This window comes from Onychomys torridus, chromosome 16, assembly GCF_903995425.1.
Source record: "Onychomys torridus chromosome 16, mOncTor1.1, whole genome shotgun sequence".
Taxonomy (NCBI): domain Eukaryota; kingdom Metazoa; phylum Chordata; class Mammalia; order Rodentia; family Cricetidae; genus Onychomys; species Onychomys torridus.
The window spans coordinates 55,308,347-55,324,337 of record NC_050458.1 but is presented as its reverse complement, the minus strand read 5'-3'; the positions used below and the strand labels follow the sequence as shown (position 1 = coordinate 55,324,337).

The 15,991-nt window shown below is 39.8% G+C and overlaps 1 protein-coding gene across 1 annotated transcript in view; it reads left to right on the top strand.

Moving 5' to 3' along the window:
- The window catches only part of Cpne8 (copine 8), a 185,674-nt gene that overhangs the window by 112,969 nt on the left and 56,714 nt on the right, over positions 1-15,991 (top strand). The window contains exon 11 of the mRNA XM_036208782.1: positions 9,831-9,906. Coding sequence (XP_036064675.1) covers positions 9,831-9,906 — 76 coding nt within the window. The remainder of the gene's footprint in view (positions 1-9,830; positions 9,907-15,991) is intronic.

The following is a 15,991-nucleotide window of genomic DNA, read 5'->3' as shown; positions in this document are numbered from 1 at the left end:
TTAGATGAGTCAATAAAAAAAACCTGTTCAATTAATCTTGGAATAAATTGCCATTGAGTACTTACATTGACCTGGCATAGTGACTTAACTGAAGATTTTAATATTTATGCAAAAATGTTTTAATTATACTTAATTTGCTTTTCAGTCTGTCTACCTTGAAAGACTTTGGAGTCCATAGATTTTAATAAGTTTTTTTCAGAAAAGTACATAAACATGTCACACTGGTGTTCTGCTAAGATGTGTCAGCAGATTCCTTTGCCATTTTCAACTGCATGGTGCCCTGATTTGCTGTGCCTCGCTGCCATCTTTCCTAGTGTCTTCCCCGTCAGGAAAGGCTTGCTCAGCTCATGCATAGGTTTTCCGGCCCAGCTGAAATGTCATTAACCACAGGAAAGCTTTCCTGGGACATCTAGAGTCACTCAATCCTCTGTTTCTTAGCACACTGAGTAAATTCCTTCTGCTGGGTCTTCCACGCTAACTGCAAGCTCACTGGGTTCAGGGAACTGTTTTATCTCACTGCTCACACAGGTCTTCAAAGTTAGCTGCCTCTGCATGCTTGCGCCTAATGGTTGTGTCAATTTCACACCTGCAAGGAACATCTGTATCAGCTGAGCCCCTTCCTGATGAATGCTCAACCCTCTCGGGTGTTTGTGCATCTCCTCATTCTCCCCTTCACTTTCAAGTGTGAAATTATCTCAAATAACTTTAACAGGTTGGAGTTTTAGCTCTGGAGAAGCTTCAGCCATGATTAACTTGACTGTCATGTCCCTATTCAGGAATTTTGTAAGCATTTCTTTCTTGATTTCTTCTTGGACCCATTCATTATTTGTTGTAGTGCGTTGTTTAATCTCCCTGAATTTGTGTGATTTCTAGAGATTCTTTTGCCGCTGACATCCAGTTTTGTTTCATTTCATTTTTTTCTGTACTTGTTGAGATTTGTTAGTACCCAGTGTGTAGTCTGTTTTAGAGAGTCTTCCGTGGGCTTTCGAGTAGAATCTGCATTCTCTGGTGCTGGGGTGGAATGTTTTATAGATACCTGTGTTTAGATTCATTGGAGATGTGATGTCATTTAATCTGGTTGTTTCTCTGTGTATATTTTGCCCTCATGATTTGTCTATTGAAGAAAGGATGGAATTGAAGTTGCCTACTATGAGCTGTATCCATCTGTGTCTTGAAGTCCAGAAATATGCTTTTTATAAAACTGTGTGTTTGAGATTTTGGTGTACATCCATTTCAGATTGTAATATCTTCTTGGTTAACTGTTCTCTTGATTGGAACAGAGTGTCCTTTACTTCTTATGATTAATATAGGTTTAAAATCAGATAGTATGATGGTGCACCTGCTTGTTGACTGGTCTGCTTTCTTGGGATGCTTTTCTCCACCCCTTCACTTTAAGATGGGTCCTTGTCCTGGGAGATAATAGGAGTTTCCTCTAGACAATAAAATGATGGGTTTTGTTTTTTCTTAAACTATTCAAGCAACCCATGTCTTTTGATGGGTGACTTGAGGCCACTAATATTTAAAGTCATCATGGAAAGGTGTGCACAGAATGATGTCATTGTTACTGTCCTTTGACATCTTTGTTGTTTGTGTTCTTAGTCCTATTTTGTGTTTTGGGATTTACAGTTTGACTTGTTTTCTTTCCTTCTCTCTTGGCTGTGCCCATTCCTCTCTTCTTCCATTTATTGCTCCAGTAATCTCAGGAAGGCTGATTTAGTGGACATGAATTCTTTCAGCTTGTTTATATCATAGAGAGAGTTTATTCCTCCTCCTTCTATGGCAAGTGGTTTAGATGGGTACAATGGTCCAGGTTTGCCTCCATAGTCTTCTAGAACTTGTAGTAATTTACCCCAGTTTCTTCGGGCTTTTAAAGTTTTGATCAAGAAATCAGTTATTATTCTGATAGCATTCTATCCTTTGTATATGGCTTGCATATCTTTTCTTGCAGCTTACATTATTATTCTCTTTTTTTGTTTTGTTCTCAATAGTGCATGTTTTCACTGTAATATGCAACTGGGTATTATTTTTCTGTTTTTACTTGGTATTCATTATGCTTCTTGTATCTCTGTGGGTGTGTTTTTCTTAGTACAAGAAGTTTTCTTCCATGATACCATTGAGGATCTGGTCTATGACACTGACCTGGGATCATTCTTCTATAGCTAGAATTCATTGATTTGATGACTTAATAGTGTTATAATTTTGCTGCATATTTGTTTTGTATGTTTTTAATTTCTTTTCATATTCTTTGTTTAAATGGTCCAGTTCCTTTCATACTTCAGGATAGGAATGCTGTGTTGTGTCAGTTTGGAATGGGGATTGATGACAGTGTGTTTTATGCTTGGTACATTTTCTTCCTTTCTCTTTTATTTATTTTTTATCAAAATAAAAACGTTGGTTCTAAAAGTTATGGACTACTTGATTCTACATTTAATTACTATGAAAACAAAAATAAACTCAAACAATATTATTATCTTTTAATGGCATACTGGTAGTGAATTTTGACAAAAAAGATAAAACTAGAAATATAATGTAACATTCATATAGATTATTACATATAATTTATGAAGTCATACAAATTTGATCATACAAAATAAAAAGTAAAAATGTGTGAATTGGTATTCCACAGTAGCTCAGAATTATTCTGGTGTATAAAATGTACAAGGCAGAGCTAAGGTGAAAATGATTGTGTTGAATCATATTTATCTTTTTATGATGGAAAAATGTTTATTTTCTTGAACAAATACGTTATTTGCAAATATTAGAGAAAGGAACTGATGTCCTAGAACTGAATTCTTATAGCTATACACTAGTGACAGACAGAAAGAAAAACTATGGAGCCAGGGCTCCATAGCTGTCTTTGTTTGTTTTTTATTTCTTTCGTGGTTTTAGTCCTTTGGTTAACATCAAAATTGACATTTTATACTAAAATTACTAGTAGCATTTTGTTTTACCCTTCATAACAATAATAATTACCTCTGGCTGATATTTTCAACTTTTGTAACCATGTTCCTAATCACAGAAATTTACCTTTCTGTGTATTAATGCTCAAGCTTAAATCTAGAATTCAATTACTTTCAAATTATAGCAAAAAAGTAGGTGAAACATACAGTATTAATATTTTAATGTCCTTGAAATTGGTCAAGATTTTAAGTTCAGATATGAGCTCCATAACTTTCTAATCCATGTAATCCTAGATAAATATCCAGCGTCCCAGCTGGAATAAACGTGAAACAAACCCTCTCTGTTCTGCCTTCTAATGGAGGTTACCGCTAGGTCTATGTCACCGTCACCTTGACTGGATGCCATCTCTGTAAGTCTGGGAGGGCATCACTGACAGAATCTATGGACGAGGTACTTAGTCTGCATAAAATGGAGAAAAGGAGGAAGTTCAGGGTTGACAGCGCCCGCCCTCTTCTTCCTACTCCTCTGCAATGTGAGCTGAGGAAATTCTCCCACCATAGCCCACTGCTGCCATGTCTTCCTTGCCTTAGTAGACTAACCATGTAAGTGTGGAGTCTAAAACAAATGCTTCTCTTGTTCTTCTTTTAGGTATTTTGTCAATAGCAATCAGAAAAATGATAGACTAGATAAAGTCTATTTATCAAAGATTTTTTGATCCTAAAACATAAAATACACTTGTTATTGAGCAAGGAAGTTCTAATGTGGGATGTTTTTGCTTGATTTATTGAATTTAGATAGAGACCATTGGCAAAGAATTAAAGGTAATTCACAGAAGGAAAAGACAAGAGGTATGCTAGAATCACTTAATGTTCACCCAAGTTTACTTATATCCTAAATATATGCATATACATTATTTATACACATACATATTATATATGCACATATATGATATACATATATGCTGTATGCATATATAGTAGTTATATATTACTAGGTAAAATATAGCTTATGAAGAAAATTTTACTTCTGTCAGAATATGCTTATAATCTAGGAACTGCATTGTGGGCTAAGGTTGGGGCTCTATGACAGAGTGCTTGACTAGTACACAGATTGGAGTTCTCTGGCATCTCCAAGAAAATTAACCAGGCTTATTTAGCAGATTACAGCACAGAGCAGCATATAGCCTAGGAGTGCTTAAAAGCCAAGATGGGATTTTTGGGAGGTTTCAGAGAGTCTCTCCCAGGCTTTCATAAAGTTGCAAAAAAACAATCAAACAAACAAAAGCATTCAGATTTTAAATAGAACTTTAAAAAAAGTCAGTGTTTCTATTGCTGTGATAAAATACCATGACCCAGTCAACTTATAGAACAGTTTATGTGGTGTGACCTATGGTTTCAGATGGTGAGAGTTCATAGCAACTGGAGCAACAAGCTGAGAGCTCACATCTTGAGTCTAAAGCATAAAGCAAAGAAAGCACTGGAAATGCCATGGGGCTTTGAACTATCAAAGCCTTCCCCCAGTGACAGACTTCCTCCATCAAGACCACCCCTTCTAAACGTACCCCCAAAAGCACCAGCAATTGGAGACCAAGTATTCAAACACTGAAGCCTATTTACATTACCACAGTCAGTGAAAAGGGGGGCTATCTTATCTAAAAACATTCTTAAATACTCAAAGGAGTTCAAGTTGATGAGTTCTAAGAAAGCCAAAATCAGCAGCATGGGGAACAATGTGGGAAGATGATTGTCTGAACTTACTAAGACAGGTCCTCTTGGCTACAGTCATTGCCAATCAGGAGTCCAGCGCGCATGTGACTTGCCATTGTGGAACTGGTTGTTCGGTGTCATTCACCTGGGAATAAAGATGACTGCCATCCAATAAATATGGGTTTATCCTAGAGGAGGACTGTATGCAGCTGTGGGTCTACTTCCCTACTTGAGTGGGAAACATCCGCCATCGCTGTGGCTGCTCACTTTTCAAGCCCTTGTTGTTTTCAAAGTCTACACAGTGCTTGCTGGCACTGGTAGACATTAAGTGGGACAGAAAACCATGGGAAATATAAACGGAGGAAGAAGACCGTTAGACAGAGGCTGCCCTCCTAGGAAAGAGGACTTAGTGACCAAAATACCAGACAGAAACAAGGAAGGAAGCATTTATTTGGGCTCAGGCTTTTAGGGAATTTCCATCCATTAGTCAGGGAGGGCACAAAGGGACAGCTCCCTGCTCACAAGAGGATGTGGGAACACAGTTCTTCACATCACAGAGGGCCAGCTTACAAGGCTGCTGGAACTGGGACTGGATTGTGACTTACCTCTGCCAGCCAGGTCCTAGCTCTCCTCATAAAAGTTCCACAGCATCCCAAAATAGGATCACCAGTATGGAAACAAGCAAACATGAGTGTGTGTGTGTGTGTGTGTGTGTGTGTGTGTGTGTGTGTGTGTGTGTGTGAAGGGGGGCATTTTATATTCAAACTATAACAACAAGTTGTAACAATTTTTGTGCTGGATTCAACATGTAGAGATGTTATTTTTTATATGAAATTCACATACACGCCTTCATTTGAAATTCCCTTCCATACACACCTGAAGCCAACACTCTTTGCTATACTCTAAAGGGAATGTCTGCAGATTCCCTTCCACACACACCTGAAGCCATCATAATGTGACATACCCCAAAGAGAAGGACTCCAAAAGTAAGCACCCTGGAATTGATGCAGGCTTCATTTGTATATATAACTTCAAAATGTCATGCTGTATTATACAGTACTTTAAATTCATAAGCCTAATATGTCTCTATAGATGATTTTTCTTGGCTACATGAACACGGTGTTTTGAACCACATTGCTTAAAAAGCAGAATGCAATGTACTAAGGTATTTAAAATATAAATATCTTTGATAGAAAGAATCTAATTATCCGAATTTATTTTGGAAATAAGAAATAGGTGTTGTTTTTAACATTTAGGTGAAAACACACACAGAGACACATACACATACACACAAGAATCCTGCTGTTGACAGTGACTCAGGACCACAGCATGGAAGAGAAATGAATGGGGTGGTTTGGGATGTATCTGCCAGGTGTTATATCTGTACAAAGTTCTTCAGTGACAATTAGGAAACTGATCATGAAAAACATCCGAACTGCCAGCAGAAGGCAATACTTCAGATGATCAAGTAGGCACATAACCTGTGGGGCAATAACAGTCAGAGATATGCTGAAATTATAGGGCTTTGAAAATTAACATAATTGACACTTTTGCTGTTATGCTGAACTCAATATAATCGGTATGAGGCAGAAAACACTAAAAATCTAGCAAAGTAATATCACAGATCAGCTGTGTCAGTAATTTGAACACTGAACCCTGAGCTACTCATGGTACTTCCTGTGTGGCAGGTACTGACAGAGATGCAGTCAGAGTACCCTGTGGCATTCATGGTATCCACTGTGTGCTGGGCACTGATGTAGATGTATGGGACTACTGAGGTGGGATTTTAACCTTCTCATTTTCTAGACTAATTCAGGTTCAGAGGGGAAGCATATAAACACACATGTGTACTATGTGTTGGGGAATGTAATGAAAGGGTGACACTGGGTTCCTGGAGCCTTTCTTTTGTTTCTGAGAGCTAAGTGTGAGGGTATGAAGCAGGAAAGGCTTCTTGGAAAACAATAGCTAAGTCAGTATGTGATTCCAAGGAGAACATTGTAAAGCACATGTAGGGAGGTGATGTCTGTGTTCATTGACATGTGTAAACATAAATCACATGTGCAGCATGCATACTCTCTGCTGGAAATGGAACATAGATATGATGGTGATATGTAGATTCCACTTCACTTGACTCAAAACTAGTTTCTTCAGTGAAACTGATAGTGGTGGTAGGTCATCAATTTGTTCGAAATATCTCTTAATTTATTGACCTCAAACTTTCCCTGTGTACTATAAAAATGTGAACAATCAGCAAACAGAGAGCTATAACTCATACAAAAGGCACCAAACTATACTTGGAAAATGCATTCAGAGAACAAAATATTTGGTTACAATTAAATGAATAGAATGTATTGAAAACATTATTGTTAAAGGCCCTGGAGGAGATGAGAATGGAGGGGAGGGGCTGGAGGGAAGGTGGGGGTGGGGGCTGGAGGGAAGGTGGGGTGGGGGCTGGAGGGAAGATGGGGTGGGGGCTGGAGGGAAGGTGGGGGGGGGGGCTGGAGGGAAGGTGCAGGTGGGAGGGGGGAGGACATTGGAACCCATGGCTGATATGTAAAATTAAAACACAAATATAATAAAAAAAATCCAGAACTACAAAAAAAAACCACAAAGAAATTGTTGCTTATGATTAATTTCAAGTACCTTCCACCATATTCCTATATATAGCAATGTTTTTTTCAATATTATATTGAGTGCAATGAACAGATAAATTATTAAAGCAAGTTTCATTTTCTTTTAATCTTATAGAGTTCAGTGATAGTAGACAGAAAAAAAAAGTAGAGAACACTAAAGATATGGACATAGGAGGTGAGCAGATGGCTCAGCGGTTACAAGGGCTTGTACAATCATGAGGACCAGACTTCGGATGTCAGTGTCTATGTCTCAGTCCAGGCTTTTCTGGAATCCCAGGAATCCCAGCTTTGATGGGTAGAGACTGGGGATGAGCAAAGACGGGTTACTCCCGTTGTACATTCCTCAGTTTTGTAAAGAGTAACAAATATGTGTAGCTCGAAACACCCAAGTATTAGCGATGCCCTTGTTAGGCAGTTCTACAGTGAGTTCAGTATGGTTGTATCAGAGAGTGCTTGGATAACCGGACCCTGTGGTTGGATCCAAATGTTCCACTCTGTCAGAATGAGGCTCCTAAATTTGAGTCTGAACTACCTAATTTCTGTTGTGTGATATTGTGTTTGTGTTCTGAGAAATAAAGCTTGTCTAGAGGTCAGAGGGCAGAGCTAGCCAACTAATCAACCATAGAGGCCGGGTGGTGGTAGCTCAAGCCTTTAATCCCAGCACTCAGGAAACTGAGATAGGAAGTGATAAGGTGAGGCAGAGACAGGATCTCAGCCCCTTTCAGGCTGAGGACCCAGAGAGGCAAGAATTCACGGGTGGCTTCTCCTCTGCTTCTCTGATCTTTCAGATTATTACCCCAATGTTTGACTCCGGGTTTTTATTAATAAGACTAATTAGGTTCAGGCTTCATCTTTCATTTGCTTGAGACTAGTAGACATTGCTTCTTCTGTCAAGTGTGTGATAAGTGTTGAATGGCAGAAATCAAGATCTGAATACTGAATTTTAAGCACTTGACCAAACGCAGATAGACCCACACAGTTTGCCTTAGGTCTGTATACTCACCACTTCAGTGAGAGCTCAGTATTACAGGTGGGATCACACTTATCATCATGACAGCATTGGCGGTGCTTCAGGGTTTCCATCTCCATGGTGACTATTTGAGATCCCTGAAAGTTGCATGAGGAATAGGCCGAGTCTCAACAGAATCACGAGGACTCAGGAGAATTGCAAGGTTTTTGAAAAAGACACTGTGAATATGAGACTGCAGTTCTCATGGTCAAAAGACTTGTTGCATTTATCCATATAGCACTCTCATGTACTTTTTCAAGTGTAACTGCAAAGACTGAGTTCTAGGGATCTGGCATCATAATGATAACATACGACTAATTTCAACACGCTCCTTTGACATCTACATGTCTGTACACCCAAATCTGAATGTTCATTACAGAAGTGAAGATTGGAGTCTCTAAAAAGGAGACACCATAGAAAACATTGGGTTGTTTGTGCAGGACCTTTCAGATAAGGGGGTTTGAACGCTGGATATCAAAATGAGTTACTCCTCAAATGATTGTAAAGAAAACATTTTCCTGTGATAAAAATGTTATGTAATTGATAGTAGTTAATTGTTTTTTATTCAGAAATCTTACCTTCCGAAATTAAATTTTTTGTTGGTTAAACACAGTTTATACATTGCTTATTACTGGTCACCAGGGAAGGTTTGTCACTTTTTAAGAGATTCCCAGCCAAACATTAAACTCAGATAGGGTTTATGGGACATCCATTTATGACCAATCAACAGCTTGGGAGTTCTGTGACACAAAAACAAAAACTACTTGTGTTTATTATAGTATTTTAGCTCCTGTCTTAGATTCCTTTCCTATGACTGTGATAAAATACTCTGATGGAAGCCACTTAAGGGAGAAAGGGCTGATTTTAGCTCATAGTTTAAGGTACAGCCCATCATGGCAGGGAAGTCAAGGTGACAGGGGTTGGAAGTAGCTGGTCACATGACCTCATCAGTCAGAAGTATTGAGCAGTGAATGCATGATGCTGCAGAGCTCCCTCTTGCTACTTACACCTCCAGGACATGCCTAGGGAATGGTTCGGCCCACAGTGGGTGAGTCTTCCCACTGCAATCTACAAAATCAAGATAATCCTCCTCAGGTGTGCTCAGAGGGCTGTCTTCGGGTGTTTCTGAATTCCATCAAGTTGACCACACTCTCCATTTCCTCTAATGTACGTGTTCTTCCTTTGGCGAATTACAGTTGCCTGAGGACCCAATGTCAGTAATTTCTCAGCAGTATGTTGTAAACTTATTTAAATAATTAATCATTTGGATAACACAGGATTGTCATTTGCTTAAGATGTGAATAGCATTAAAACTATTATTCCTGTTTCAAGTACTAATTTTGGTGGCTAGGTTAAATATTTGAATATCAGTGAAATATGATTGTTGATTATGAATTTTAGATTAAGGGACAATGAAATTATATATCAGTCTCTCGAGAGATTGTCTGAATTATAAAGTTGTTCATAAAGATATTAAACATTTTCATAACCAATAAATAATTCCTACATAAAATATTTCAAAATATGAATGAGATTTGAGCAAGGCTAATTCCATATACTTTTTTCTTCTCTCAATTTCAGTCATGATTTCATTGGGGAATTCACAACAAGCTATCGGGAACTTTCTAGAGGACAGTCACAATTCAACGTCTATGAGGTAAGAAGCAGTTGGCTTTACTACTGACCTCCTGTGGTAACCGGTTTTTGCTTTACACTGCTTTCAAAAGATAATCGCCAAAGATTAAATGAGAACGTGCAAGTGCATGTGTATGTGAGAGAGCATATACACACGTACATTTATAATCTTTAAATTCATTGAGTCGATTTGTTCCCTTAATTAATATTATTTTACTTATTTCTTTAATTAAATGGTTGTTTTAGATGACCTATCATATTAAATGAAGGCATCTGTGGAGAACAGATTCAGCCCTGAGTGAATATGTATTTTTGAGGGGTGGCAATGCCTTCCTCTTGGCCCAGTGCAAATGTTGACCATGTATGTAGAAATTTTTAACCACAGCTTCCTTCTCCAAGATGACTGCAGCCTGAAATAGCTCCCTCCAGAGATCTGTAGTTAGAGTTTTCCTGCCTGGCCCACAGTCAGGACAAATCTCTCTCACCCACCAGACGCTCAGACCCAACCATGTAAACACACAGAAGCTTATATTGCTTACAAACTGTATGGCCGTGGCAGGCTTCTTGCTATCTACTTCTTATATCTTAAATTAACCCATTTCTGTTAGTCTATAAGTTGCCACGTGGCTCGTGGCTTACCAGTACCTTACCTCTCACTTCTCATGGTGGCGGCTTGGCTTGCAATATCTCTCTGCCTTTGCCTTCCACTTCCCAGAATTCTCCTCTCTCCTTGTCCTGCCTATACTTCTTGCCTGGCTACTGGCCAATCAGCATTTTATTTATACAGATCAATATCCATAGCAGAGATCTCCTACCAAGATCAGCTAAACTTGCCTGCTGTTCAATTCATACCATGAACCTGTCTCCTCAACTCTGATGTGTGAAACAAATGTGCTGAAGCTTCTGGGATGCTGCTGCAGTGGGTGGTGTCCTCTATCAGAGCAAGCACAACCCACCTCATCCAGGACTTCTCTATGCTTGTCTGTGTGTCTGTCCTTCCTTCCTTCCTTTGCTGCTCTAGTTAGGTTAATCCCCAATGCCCTGTAGTGCTGCAGACAATTGGTTTTGTTTTGCCCTTGCCCTTAAGTCACTAGGTCTATTTATTTAGAGCTTTTAAGATTTTACTTCTTTTGAATTTCTATTTAAGCATTTGTCTTTGTGCATGTGTATGTGCATGTGCCTGCAGAGGCCAGAGAAGGCTGTCAGATCCCTGGGAACTGGGGCTACAGGTGGTTGGGAGCTGCCTGATGTGAGCGCTTGGAACAGAACCTGGATCCTCTGGAAGAGCAGCTCATAACCATTAAGCCATCCATGGGAAACATTTTTCCTTTTCTTTTTTGAAGTTAAAATATAATTAACATCAATCACTTCCCCTTTCTGTTTCCTCACTCTAATAATACCTACCATATGCCTTCACCCTTACTCTCTCCCAAATTTGTAATGTCTGGCCTCTTTTTTGGTGTGTGTGTGTGTGTGTGTGTGTGTGTGTGTGTGTGTGTGTGTTCCTGAATATCTAAATACAATCTTCACAATCATCTGTATACTGTTACTTGTATATAGATATGTTTGGGGCTGACGGTGTGGTATTGCAGAACCCAATGGTGTCCTCTAGGGAAGATGGTTTCTCCTGCTCTCTGCATTCCCACACTGCATGTAGTTCTTTCCATAGGGCTGAGGCTTTGGAAGCTTTCCCCACTTCATATGAGGATGTCTGCTGGTGTCATCCTGTTTAGGTCTTGGGAAATGTTTTCTTGTTTTATATACAAATCCTAACCTGCTGTGCTTCGGCAGCCAGGCTTTGCTCCCCTGTCCACCGCTAATCAACTAGCTCCTACTCAGAGAAAGAAAATGATTCATTTTCCTCCTTTTGGCATAGTATTATGTAAGTGAATACGGTCAGCATAGTGTTCCTGATCACCTTCATTTCCATTTAGGTAGAGACTGAAGGGAATACCAGGGCACTATGCAGTCAGTAAAGAAAAACCCAGATTTACCACACAGACTGAAATAGCACCTGCCTTCAACCACCATATCTGGGAATAGCACTGCTGGCCCTTGATCGCTGTCATGTGAACATTCTCTATACTTTTTTTAAAAAAAATTTCATATATATGAGTATATAGAGAGCATATCTCAGTATTTAGTGGATGATGGCACCTCTTCTCCATCAGGATACCACTAAAGCTGACTTCTTTTGAGAGTGAAGGATACAGATAGGATTGTAATCCACTCATACATTGTTCATTCATTCATTCATTCATTGGCTGATTAAAATAGTTCCATTATTCTGCATCCCATGTTCTTTACTAGGCTCTGCATCTCTCCGGGCACACAGAGATGAATGAAAATTTCAGTGTGTGATAGCAAGACAGACACAGTGTTTGCAATGGTCATTCATGTGTGCTCTGAACAGACAGTGTGCTGACTGACCTATGAAATTATAGAGAGGCTAAACTCAGCCCAAGAAAGATTCTAGCCCTAGACAAAGATGGAGTAATAATCTTTTCTACTTAAATCTTTCAAAGAAAGGATATTAAAACTATATGGGCTATGAAAGCAGCATCAGATAGCCTGTGCACACATAAATATTTAGCCTGGGTGTGACAGTTGATGATATGACCAAAAAGCTGAATTTTTTTTTTTCTTATGAAATGTCCTGGAGAGATATTGGTGTCATTAGTTCAACATTAATATTTTCTTATTTATAAACTATCAATAGAAAACAGGCTGAAGGAAGTTAAACAGTTTTAAGATGTCAGTGGACATCCAGGCATTGTGGCACACAGCTGTAATCCCCACACTCAAAACACTGACAGAGAAGAATCATAAGTTCAAGTCCAATGTGTGCTGTATAGTGAGGCTGTATCATGAGATGTCCTCAGTGGTAAAGGATGGCCTAGCGTGTAAAAACTCCGAGTTCTGCCAGGTGGTGGTGGTGCACACCTTTTTAATCCCAGCACTTGGAAGGCAGAGGCAGGTGGATCCCTGTGAGTCTGAGGCCAGGCTGGCCTATAAAGCAAGTTCCAAGACAGCCAGGACTGTTACACAGAGAAACCCTGTCTTGAAACAAAACAACAAAAATCTGAGTTCCATTTACAACACACAAACACACACAAATACACACACACACACACACACACACACACACACACACACACACACAGGAGTGGGGGAAGTGATCCCAGAGTTTGTTGTTACTTATTTAGTGACTGATGAATTAGATCTACAAAGCATGAATTCTTTGTGTGGGCTATGGACATCTTGGTTTTGCTGGCTTATTGATCAGTAGATAGTTTTGTTTTGTTTACATCCGGACATGCATTACGTGATCCAACAGTGTAAAATACTTCTTTAGCTTTCTCTTATTTTCTGAGTAGAGACTTCTATTAGCTCTTTCTGGATTTTCCTGTACATGTAAATACCCATATACCCCTCTTGACCTGATAATAGCATATTTTTTTCCCCCTTTGGAGGTTGGTGGGTCTGTGTTCTCCCTGTTTGTCTCTGTCTCTGCCTCTGTCTCTTTCTCTGTCTCTCTCTCTCTCTCTCTGGTCTCTGTTGCTTAGGCTTGCCTGGCATTTTGGCAATCCTCCTGCCTCAGCCTTCCAAGAGCTAGGATTGCAAGTCTTCTAAGCCATCATGCTTGAGCTCTCTGAAATTTCATTGGTTGAACATTGGTACACAGATGTTTCAGTTCATATACCGTTCTTAACACATGTACCAAAATTCTAAAGTCATGCAACTGTGCTCAGGTACCAAAACTCTCCCGAAGAGCCACATATTGTTGCATTTTGAAGTTATCCCAGTGATGGTTTAGCCTCAAACTTGGCAGCAGATTTTCCTTAAGAAGACTTCACTCAGCAGGATCAAAGCCTTGTGCTTTTCCACTGATTCCTAAGTTTTATGCCCTATATAGCACATGCTCAGATTTCCCATCTTTCACAGCACATTATCATACGACCAAAGACATTACAGTCCTGACAAGGCAAGAACCAAGGAGTGGATTTGTAGGGAACCGTTCTACTAGAAACACGAGGCTGGATGTAATTGAAAATATTCCAGACAGCAATGCACACCTGAGACTCCAAACCGCAGTTAAGTATACTCTATATGGTAGGATATAAAACTAGTACACTCTATAGGTTGTTACACTGACCCCCTAGACAGCCACAGCCTTTCCTAATTCAGTATCTCCTGTTTTCTAGTTGTATCACAAAATAAACAACCAGTGATTGATTTCACCATTTTAAAATTATAATTTACACTTAAAAGAAATGTTTCTAGAGTTACTGAAGAACTCTCACTTACTGAATAGTTGATAAAAAAGAAAAAAAGAAAAATGTTCCTCTGGATATTAGAAGGGAGACAGGGACCACTGACAGACTCCATGCATGGTTGGTCCTGTGTGTCTTCTTTCTCTTCTGCGTCCGAGGCTGGACTCAGGTTCTCCATCTCTCTGTCTTCTGCAAGCAGGTCTGTAGTTCAGCTGCATCAGCTTACTTACCCTTTGCTCCCCTCCTCCCTTTTGCCTGTATTGTTCTGTCTAATCCTTTCCCATGGCTTGCCTCCACTTTGGCCTATTCAGGCCCCTCCTTCCCTGCCTTTCCTCTTCAGCATCCTGGCTGGCTCAGCAGGAGGTGCATGTGATGCCTACAGGGGGGATCACAGAGCTTTACTGCTAGGCTGCTTCTTGGTCTGCTCTTGCTTGAGCTTTTTAGAACCTTCTGAGGCTACAGAGATAACTGGGTAGTTCAGAGCATACTCTGTTTTTGCAGAGGATCTAAGTTCAGTTCCCAGCACCCACATCATGCAGCTCACAACTGCTTTCTACTCCAGCTCTAGGGCACCAGCACTCACATGTGCACACAAACACATAGACGCACATGAGGACGCATAGTAAAACTCACAAATTTTGAAACTTAAAAAAAATCCCTCTAGAACAGTGGTTCTCAATCTTCCTAATGTCACCACCCTGTCATACAGTTCCTCATGTTGTGGTGACACCGCCAGCCACCCCCAACCATAAAATTAATTTGCTGCTACTTCATAACTGTAATTTTGTTACTGTTGTGAATCATAATGGAGGTATCTGATATGCAGATGGTCTTTGGCGACTCCTGTGGAAGGACCATTTGACCCCTCAAAGGAGTCTTGACCCCAAACAACAGTTGAGAAGCCTGCTCTAACGCCGCCGTCTCATATCCCAGATCTTCCCCCTTGGTTTCTATGTCAGCCGTGCTTTTCACCTTTGGCAGAAGTCCAGGTGCCAACGGTCACAGCTGACCTTTCTTTTTAATACATTTATTTGTTTATTTATTTACTTACTTATTTATTTATTTTACATCCCAGCTGCTGGTTTGGTCTCCCCCCCCCCCCCCCAAGCACACACTCCCTTTGTGCCTCTACTGACTGTTTTCAGTAAATGTCCTGGAGAGAAGTCTTTTCCCAGCTCCCACGCTTCGAATTAGGTCAAAGGAAGACGAGTCCAACAAGTGTTGAACAAGCCTTTGTGGAGAGCTCCTAGAATTAGTTGATGCTAATTCTTTGTCAGTGACATCTTCTCAGGAGCCAGTGTCTGTTCTGTCAGTGGCTTTTAGACTTGGGGTTTTTTCCTACTGTTCTGATTGCATGGCTGACTTTTCTGTGCTACTGAGCTGAGAAGGATGAGCTTGTGTGGTAGGGCTGTGCAGTGAGAGTCACTGTTTTGTTTTGTTTTTCCTTGAATGAATGAATGAGCCTCAAGTTTGGACCAAGTCTTAGTTTTCCCAGATTCTTTAAAACAACAACAACAACAACAACAACAACAACAACAACAACAAAACAGTGTTTCTGATTTCTTTGCCCAGTTTCTTGTTCCACATTTTAAATAAGTTTCTCTAGTCCATTTCAGTGTCTGAAGTAATGAATGTGATCATATTTATATGTGATACCAGGTGTTTTCTTGATTGTCAAACCTGCCATATGTGGCTACATGACCAATATAGTAACTTAATCCCCAAATCACATTACTTCCCTGAACTAATCCCTCTATATCTGCAGTTCATCATGATGTTCTAGAAGCCAGAGAGACGGAGGTGACTGAAATAACACTAAGGTTAACTGAGACT